Raw genomic sequence first — 9,946 nt, forward strand, 5'->3', positions numbered from 1 at the left:
GAGTCCTACGAGTCTGACGAGTCTCGGTGCCTGCCGGTGCCGTCTGGGTCGGTGTCGTCTGCGGGCTCCACTTCGTTCCGTCTTAAACAGCCGCCGCTAACCGCTGCTCATGTCGCTATTGACGGCGCTGGTCGCTCTGGCAGCCGACCCAGTGCCTCCAAGCAGCAGCTCCGGCCCCGGCCCGGGTGGCGCCTCAGCCCGGCACCACCACAACCAGGGCCAGCCCTTCACGGGCTGGCCGCTCGGCGACCTCGAGGCGCCGGGAGCGCTGCTGGCCGCTGCGGCGTCGCTTGCGCGCCGGGCGGCCAACGGCGACAAGGAGCTCATCTTCATGGCGACGGGCTCGGACGCCAACTCGCTCTCCGTCACCAACAACAGCCTCGTCACGCTCGCCACCCTCGGCCTGCGCAGGCACGTGATGCTCCTCGCCGACGGGTGGCAGACCTGCGAGGTTCTGCGCGCTGTGCTCTACGGGCCGTGCTTTTGGAGCTCTCGCATGCTTCGGCGGCAGCCGGCGGACTCGATCACGCTGCGCAAGTTCTGGGACTTCCGCTTCCGCTTCTACTACATCAAGAAGAAGTACATGGCGCTGCTCGTCGAGGGCGGCTACGCCGTGCTCCAGGCCGACACTGACACCGTCTGGATGCGAGCCGCCCCGCTCCGCGTCGCTGCGGCCTGGTGCGGCAGCGGCGTCTCTTCAGACGCGCCTGGCTGTGACCAGGCACGACCCGTTCCGCATGCTGCGGCTGATGCGCGACGCGTCGCTGGTGATCATGCGCGACGTGGGTATCGCCAACGCCGGCGTCGTCTACGCGAGGCCCGGCTCGCTAGAAGCAGAAGACGTGCTCTTGTCTTCCAACCAACGCTCGAGAGGACACGTCTTCAGCCGCATTCAGCCGCATTCAGCCGCATTCAGCCGTACTCAGCTTTATTCACTGCATCTTCCTCCCTCGTACTCACGCGGTGCTCTGAAGATTCTGCACAACACCGTCTTCCCGCCCTGAGGTTGGCGTACTCAGCACGTAGGCCCGGCTCGATGTCTGCGCTGCGTCTGCTCGACGAGGTCGCGTGGAGAGTGCAGCTGCTGCAGAACCACCCGGAGATTGTGGCGCGGATCGTGCCGTTCGCAAGGCCGCCGTACTACGCAAACTCGGACGACCAGTCCCTGCTCAACGACGCGATCGTCTCGGCCGTCCTGCGGAACCGTGAGACAGCGCCACAGATCTCGGCTGCATCTCGACTGCACTTCGGCCGCACCTCGGCCGCATCTCGGCTGTACCTCGGCTGTACCTCGGCTGTACCTCGGCTGTACCTCGGCTGTACCTAGGCTGTACCTCGGCTGCACCTCGGCCGCAACTCGGCCGTACCTCGGCCGCACCTCGGCCGTACCTCGGCTGTACCTCGGCTGTACCTCGGCTAGGTACTTTCCTTGGGTCCACGGCACGGTACGAGGGCAGGAACAAGTACAACCCGGCCGGCCCGGACTGGGCGTCGCAGCCCGAGGCGCAGGCGCACAAGGAGCAGCTGTCTGCACGCCTCTCGCTGTGAGCAGCGTCTCTTCACACCCCGCAGCCCGAGGCGCAGGCGCACAAGGAGCAGATCCGCGCCATGTGGAAGCTGCAGAAGCGAAGCTCTGTCGTCTGCCCGTGGGCCGGCGCCGTCGGCCCTTCCTCGCGCGCGAGCTACGTCCGCCTCCCGATCCGTGGCGGCGACGCCGTCGCCCTCGCGCCGCGCAGTTTGTTCGCGCACCTGCCGTACTCGGCCGGCAATGCGATCACGCACCTGACGGCGGCGCGGGGCTTTGCGGCGAAGGTCGCCACACACACACACACACACACACACACACACACACACACACACACACACACACACACACACACACACACACACACACACACACACACACACACACACACACACACACACACACACACACACACACACACACACACACACACACACACACACACACACACACACACACACACACACACACACCGCTCACCCACGCGCACTGGGCCTTGCACTGTCAATGCCGTGGGGCTCCTGTCGTCTAGACGTGGAGACGCGAGGGTCGCCCCCCCTTGCCCCACCACCTCGTGTGTGTGGAGAAGTCTACCTTACCTTACCTTGCCTTAGGTCGCCACGCTCCGCAAGATGGCGAAGTGGGACCCGCTCGGCTCGCAGGTGGACGCCCCAGCCAAGGTGGACCCTGGCGCGGCGGAGGCGGAGCAGGCGGCGGACGCGGCGGCGGCGGGCAAGTGGGAGAAGAACGCGCAGGAGAAGAGGAATGCGACCAGGCTGCGAGAGCGCATCATCCAGCGGGAGAAGAGGAACGCACATACTCCTAGCAGGCCGGTCGGAGAGAGTAAGCGGCTCGCCCATCACGCCAAGCAGCACAAGGAGAGCCAGCTCACGGAGACGCCGCCCGTGGGGGCGGGCGGCAAGGCTGGCGGCAAGAAGAGTAGAGGCGGAGGCGGGCGGAGAATGCTGCACTGAGTCCACGGACACTTGAGTCCACGGACCGGCTCTCTCGGTGGGGTCAACATGCAGGGGCGTCGCTGGCTTGTGGCGTTTGCGGCGCGCGGCCAATGCCGAGCGGCGAGCCGGGAGCGAGTGGGGCACGGCAGTCACGGGCGCGCGGCGGCGGTTTCGCCGGTTTCTCGGTGTGGGCCTCTTTATTGCGATTTGCGCGCGCCGCGAGACTCGGGTCTCGGCCGATCGTGTGCGCGCGCGAGCTTACGCGTGTCTCAAAATCCACTACATGTCTCATGTGCCACGACTAAGCAGCGTTTTCCCCACACGCAATCATGGACGCCGCCCCCCCCCACACAGAGAGACAGGAGCTAGCTGCACGAGAGACGGCCGGGGGAGGGGCCCGTCACACACACACTCTCCGTCCCTCCCGATCCCCGCCAAATCGCAAGTGCTACTCCCCGCCAAGGGACTGCGGAAGACACAGACGCCAGAGCGGGGTGGCTCGCGGTGCCTCACATCGCGTCCATCACCGCCGGACCGACTTGGTCCCCCGCGAGCATGTCGCGCGAGAAGGTGAAGAAGAGCTGCGCGCCCTAGAGAGAAATCGGACAAGTTAGGTTGCCTGTTCACGGCTGCAGATGTGAAGAGCTGCGCGCCCTGAGAGAGAGAGGAACGGGATCCGTCTTGAGCGGGTGGAGGGGGACGGGGATGCGCGGCCGGCGGGCGAGGGAGTTGTGTCTGGCATGGACCCAGCCTCACCCACAGCTGCTGGTGTGGGTGGGAAACGGATCGGTGCTGCTGCGGAGCCAGGCGGAGCTCCCGCGAAAGTTTGCGCGAGAGCGCACGGCTGGCTAGTCGGACAGACAGCGGCATGGGGGCGCGGTGAGACCCGCACCAGCACGAGCGCGGGCAGCGAGACGTATATAATTATGCGCGGGTCGAAGGGCTCCTCCTCGCGAGGCGGCTCCGCCGTCCTGCGCCCGGGCAACCGGAGAGCAGTGAGAGCGCCGGTCGGGAGCGAAGACCGAAGTGCGAGCCACCCGCAGTTGTGCGCCGGCCGCTAGCGCCACCCCTCACTATACTCCCCGCGGAGCGCACTCGAAGCCCGCAAATGGGTCCGCGCCGGGCTCCGACGCTGCCCGCGCCGCTGCAGCGATCTGCTCATCCGAGATTGTGAGCGGCTCGGGTGTCGCCGGCGTGGACTCGGGCTCGGCGGACTCAGCAAGCCGCGGCGCGGCCAGCACGCGCAGCCGGGTTCGGGGCGCCGGCGGTCGTGCCTGCAGCTGCAGCGCCGACGCGGCGCAGGCGGTGCTGATCAATACGAGCAAAGCTTTCATGGAACTCTCTGCGTGCAGAAAGAAAACACGCAAGGAAGGAGGGATGGGAGGACGGCACGCCGCCACCACACAGGTCTCTGCGTGCAATGTGAGAGAGGCTGGCTAGATTTTTTCTTTTTTGTGACTCGTCCGAGCTTTGCTGTTGTTCACCTTCCTTCTATCTATGTAGGTTCTATCTATCGTCTCGAAGTCCATGGATTTTCCGCGCGCGCGAGTACCGAGTTTTTTGTCTCTTGTGTGTGTGTGCCCGCGCAGAAATCGCCTTTTTTCGCTGCTCAACACACTATAGAAGATCGACTGAGCTCACACGCGGGCAAACCCTCTCACTGCCCCGGAGCCCACGACTCGATCTTCTTGGGCAGCAGCTGGTTCGACAGGTCCTCACCGCCGGCGGCGCCTTCCTTACCTGGGGCGAGGGCGATGCCGGCTGCCTTGGCCACGTACGGCGAAAACCCTCAATATGAGAGCACCGACCACTCAAGGAAGCAACCCGACTATCGGTAAAACTGCTCGTTGCTGTCACCCGAAAGGGCGACATGATGGTGTTTTGACGCGAGGGCGTGCGAGCGCTGCCGAAAAGGTGCGGAAATCGACGAATTACGCTGGGTAAGCGGAATTCAACAAACTACGCCAAAACGGGCGCCGTCTTGGCACTTTACCGTCATCCCCGCGCCTCACGGCACTCATCTCAGCGCGCATCCCACCGTCCACCCCTGCGCCGCCGTGTGTTTTCTGTGTTTGGGGGGGGGTCTTATGGGGATCCGGCCTCCCCGCGTACGGCGAAAACCCTCAATATGAGAGCACCGACCACTCAAGGAAGCAACCCGACTATCGGTAAAACCCTTACCTTGCTACACTTACCTTACCTGGACTTGTCTCTCTGGGGACACAATCGAATGTGCCATGCACGAGGCGCTATCTGCTATCTCCGCGACTCGTCCGCCATACGGTCAGGGACCGGGATGACCCCGAGCGCAGACGACGCCGCCGCCGCCGCCGACGCTGCAGCGGCGGCCGCCTCGGCAAATGCGGCTCCAACCCACGTGGACGGCGTCCGGGGCGGCGGGGGCGGGGGCTGTGGAGGGCGTGGCATCGAGGGTGCTACACCGCCAATGCGCGTGAAAAGGAAGGCGAGGTCGCCTCTCGTCGTCTCGAACCTCATCCGCCCGTCCGGCAGGAGAAGGGTGGTTAAACTGAAGTTCATCGGCGCCACAACGTGCATCACGAGGGTGGTGTTGGCCCACTCTGCCCAGTAGCTGAATCTGCCCAACGGGTTGGAGCCAACACTGGTGTGGAGCCGCCCGTCAATGTAGAGCTGCCTCGACGTGTGAAGCAAGCTGGCCGCATTCGCCTCAAAATCAGCGTGATCGCGTGCCTGATTTGTGACAGCAACCTCCGCGAGTCCCACCAAGTAGTTGAACGCGGCCGCGGTGGTTTGGAGCGACCAAGTGGCGACACCGCCCAAGCCCAAGCTCGAGCCCAGGTGGTGAAGCATTGCGTCCATATCGCCCTCGGTGGAAGTCAGCGACCACCTTCCCGAAAAGTCGGTGTACAATTGCGACGGTGAAAGGGCCCGAACATACTGAGGAGGCGGAAACGTTGTCGTCGGGTCAACATGTGAGAACGGCGCGGCGGAGCTTCGGTTGGCAGCTGCGGCAATGCAAAGCGCAGCGATGGAAAGGAGGGCAACGAGGGCGACGGCAGTGACGCATCGCAAGGCCCAGACGCACGAGCGCCGGCCCCATGCTTGCCGGCCTTCGGACGTTGCTTGCGGCCCAAGTTTGCGACGCGCCGTGTAGATGAACGCGATGCTCCATGGACATGCGAGCATCAGCACGAACGCATGCTGCACTCGCTGCGGCACTCGAGCAAGGCCAACCGCCGCGGGAAATTCGACTGCAAAGATGAAGCACACGAAAGGAGTGAGGGCAAAGACCAAGGATTCGAATGCACCGCGCACGGCAGCGCAAGCGATCGCCAAGCGAGCCCGAGATGCGAACGCGGAGAGGTCTGTTTGATTGCTCGAACGTGCAAGGCGTGCGCCTCGGTCGAGGCTCACGGCAGTAAAGTAAGGACATGCTGCAAACATCAAGGGAGGCAACAAGACGGTTAGGAGGACTTGATTGAACGGTGAGGTCGCTCGCATCGTTCCGGAGTACACCGTGCCAAAAACATAGCAAAAGACCGGGATCAGTAGCTGCAGCAACGTCGAGTACGACCACGCGGCCCCGTGATCGAGTCGTTGCATCACCTGCTCCTTCAGGGTCGTCTTAACTAGTTGGTTGAACGCGCAGAGGCCATCGACGCCACGTCGCGCGTATATGGATCCAATCGCAGCGTAGATTTCGTCCCTATCGGCGGCACTATAGCAGTCTGCCCCCCTCACATCAAACGAGTCGAGGTGCTTTTGCAGCGCGAGCCGCTGAAGGGCCATGTCGGCACCGAACACTGTCGCGGTAAGGAAAAACATGACGAGAAAGACGAAGAGAAGAGAGAGCTGGACCGCGTGGTGGGGGGTCCACAACCAGCCATCAGCCAGAACGACTCGCTCTCCGTGCGGCGATTCGATCCTTCCGGCGAACAGCATCTCGCACAGCACTGTGAACCCAAACGCCACAGCAGTTCCTGCTATTGCCACGCAGGTTCTGAGGGCGATTTGAAGAGGCAAGAAGAACACTGGCCTGTTTGGATGAATGGCTTGAAACATGGCTAATTCGTACACGCACCAGAGCCGATTGAAGTAGTTCTCATCCCAGAGGACCAGCAGCTTCGACGACATTGCCACGTAACCTGCCAAGTGCCTGATGCCTTGAGTCTTCAGAGCTCGGTTCGTCTGGTGGATGCACGCCGCGTCAACAAAGTAAGTGCGTGTGCGCTGCATGGCGAGGAGGAGGAAGATCGAGGCGACGGCGGCGAGCAGCCCAGCGGTGTACTCATATGGCGACACGTAGAAAGCGATGCGGTTCTCAGCCACCAGGCGGACGTTGCCAGGCAGCTCGACCCAACGTTGAATCAAGCCCATCGCAAGGCACGCGAGCAGGGCGACGGCCAGCGGAACGAGGCCGGCCTCGTGGAGAGCGAGGGCCATCCACTTGCGGCTTCCCTCTGACCGCCAAGCGTGCGAAACGAAGCAGTCTATGGCGCAGACAGGCCGCGACCGATGGAAGAGGCGCTCGCGATCTTGAAGTGCTAGCTTGTCCGGCAGCGTGGCAAAGATATTGGTCGAGCGGCAGCTGGACAGCGAGTCGAAGGATGTGAGCGTGCTGGCAACGCTCACGCCGCGCCGGAGCTCGAGCGGTGGGTAGAGTCCGCTGGTTGCAGAGATATACTTCGCTACGTTTGCCGCCTGTGCCACGGCGGCTTCATCAGCTCTCTCGAGGGCCGCGGGCGATGTCTTTCGTTCGTTGTGCTGCATGAGGCCGCTGAGGCTGCAGCGCTACCGCCTCCGCAGGCTGAGTGTGAGGAGGTCGGGTCGTTCCTCGCCGCCTTTGTCAGGACGTCGGATTTCCTCGCAAACAACGTGTCTTCGTCCTAGGTCACAAAAAGAATTCTTAAGATACAAGCCTCTCTCACAGCACACTGGCACGACAAGGGCGCAGACTGGCACAAAAAGAATTCTTAAAATACGAGCCTCTCTCACAGCACACTGGCACGACAAGGGCGCAGACTGGCGCGGACTGGCACACACACAGGCTCACCACCGGAGCCGCCTAAGCGACTCCGTTAAGAACGGCAATGCACTCCGCACCATGCACAATGCCGCTCTCCCCGCACGCTAGCTCGTTCACCGTCTGCCACGCCACGGCGGTGTGGAGGACGACAGACAAGCGCTGCATCTGCAGCCCGTGCCAGTTCTTGGTGGTCCATGTGACCTCGTCCAGGTGCTGAGCGTGCGAAAGTTTATTGCTCAGCTGGTTCGCCGCCTCCCTCAGGGTGCTGCGAACCTCCTTGCCAAAGCCTCCGAAAGCCTCAAAATCAAACAAACGTAGATCGCAATCCTGCTGCCGCGCAAAGGGGTAATCGCCAGGCTGCTCCGTGAGCTTTCTCTTGGGGGCATCCTCCTCCTCCCCCTCCTCCCCCTCCTCCTCGGCCTCCTCCTCCTCCCCCGCCACCGCCGCTGCCGTCGCTTCCGACGGAGACCACTTGCCGCGCCCTTTGACCAACTTGAGCAGCCCGGTCTCCGTGTTGCCAAAGCGCACGTAGGCCCCCTTCCAGCCGAGCTCTCCGTCGCCGGCCGTGTCCTTGCCCGTGCTCGCAAGCGAGCTCGTGAGCTTCAAATCGGCAACGAGGCGCCTGTGCCCCCTGCCGATGTTTGCCGCCGCCACGTCAGGTTGTTTTGGATTACTGTAACTGAGGTGTGCGGTCGGCTCCATCTCGATGATCATGCCCCACGCCGAGCGGAGGCATTTGACCAAACGTTTGAGTAGAAATTTGTGTCTTGTAGCATGCTTTGACCGAGGGTTAACCATCGCGGCGTCGCCAAGGACGTCGTGTAGCTGGCCGCTGGGTGCCCTCTTGCCTGCCTCCACCGCCTGGCAGGCGACATCAAGGGGGAGCCCAAGGCGGCGCTGGACGGTGACGCGCATCGCCCAGGACTCCATCTTCATGTCATCACGCATGGGGATGGCGTTGAGGAAGGCGCCGGCCCCTGGTTGGCTGACGGCGACAAAACGGATCGCCTCTCGCCAGCATTTGTGGTTCTGGCGTCTTCCGACCTTGTTGCCTTTGGAGGGCGCCTTGCGGCCGCCGCTGCGAAGCGCCTCGTCGGTAAGCTCCTCGGCAAGGTCGAGCCAGTTAGCATGGTGCACGCCAGAGGTGTACCGTCGCTGCGCCTGGTGCAAGAACTCGTTGGTGGACGAGAACTGGGCCAGGGGAAGCAGCTCCGCGGCCGGCGCCAGCCCGTGCGGGTAAAAAGAATTCTTAAGATACAAGCCTCAACACAAAAAGAAAGGCGAAAGGTTGAAAAGGCCCTGCAATCTCTCTCTACAGCATGCATGAGCCGCGCACCGACAACGGTGCCCGCCACTCGCCATCGGCTGTCGCGGCGGAGCCCCTACGAACGCGACGCTCGGAGGCGGTGCCTGTTCACACCAGAATCGTGTAACGGGCACTCGTAGACGACGAAATCCCGCGTTCCCCCCTCTCCTATTCAATAGAGTGCGGTGACCCCCCCCCCACGAGCTCCTCCAAGACTGCTCCAAGAGCACACAGCGAGCACGAGCGAGCGCAGATAGAGCAGTTTGGCTAAAGTACAGGTTTCGATCCGGGCCACCGCAAATTTTGATCAGCAAATTTCGAGGGGCGGCCGCAAATTTTGAGGTAGATTTTTGATTGTCAAAGCGTGTCCGTCTTGGCACAGAATAGAGCATATAGGCGGCGAACACCCAGGTGCGCAGGGACATCGCGACTCTGCCCGCTCGCTCGACCCTTTTGCCGCGTCCGAGTAACCGAGAGGGCGCCGGCCGCGTGTAAGAGGTGGCTGGCGCCCTGAGGCGGCATTTGGTGGCGTGGGGAGTGCGGAGAACGCTACTGGCGGCGCGACAGGGCCTCTCTCGGTTGCGTGCGCCGCCCATCGGCACGCGGGGGCGCAGACATGTGGAAGGGATTAGAGTGGTCTGACCGGCAAGAAGACGGGTCGAGGCCCTCCGTAGGCTCGTGAGGCGTCCCTCTCCCCTCGTTTATAGAGGGGTAGTCATCTGGACCCAAAGGTTGGTGCCCAGCAAGTGTGAGTGGTGAGCCATGTGCGCGGCTCTGCTGTACTGTTGATCGCGGGTGAGGCTGCAAAGCCATCCAAGGCCCTGGCCACCAAACTCGCGCTCGTCGCTCCGGGAACGGGCAGCAGCGCGACGCTTTTCGAGAGCGAGCGGCGGCGGCGGCTCAGCACCAACCTTTGCAACGCAGGGGCTGGCTGCGTGGGCCCCCCCCACCGGACTCCGTCGGGTTCGCGTCTCTCCCTACCCGCTGAGGGGAGCGCAGTGTGTGTCTGTGTCTGTGTCTGTGTCCCTGTCGTGTCGTGTGTGTCGTGTGTAACTCTCGCACTGCTCTATCTTAGCTCTCGCCACAGGCTCAGCCTCGCCTCTCCGCCCGCACGCTCGACGCACACGACAGAACCCGGAGCCGGACGACGTGCG

At 63.1% G+C, this 9,946-nt stretch overlaps 1 protein-coding gene across 1 annotated transcript; it reads right to left on the reverse strand.

Moving 5' to 3' along the window:
• Window positions 1-2,746: 2,746 nt before the first annotated feature.
• On the reverse strand, window positions 2,747-3,815 carry EMIHUDRAFT_459106 (hypothetical protein; the record flags this gene model as incomplete). The annotated part of the gene is made up of 3 exons (XM_005769044.1): window positions 2,747-3,071; window positions 3,374-3,452; window positions 3,577-3,815. The coding sequence occupies 3 exons, from the start codon at window positions 3,813-3,815 to the stop codon at window positions 2,991-2,993; spliced, it is 399 nt and encodes a 132-aa protein (XP_005769101.1). The 3' UTR covers window positions 2,747-2,990.
• Window positions 3,816-9,946: the final 6,131 nt, after the last annotated feature.

This window comes from Emiliania huxleyi, assembly GCF_000372725.1.
Source record: "Emiliania huxleyi CCMP1516 unplaced genomic scaffold EMIHUscaffold_433, whole genome shotgun sequence".
Taxonomy (NCBI): Eukaryota; Haptophyta; order Isochrysidales; family Noelaerhabdaceae; genus Emiliania; species Emiliania huxleyi.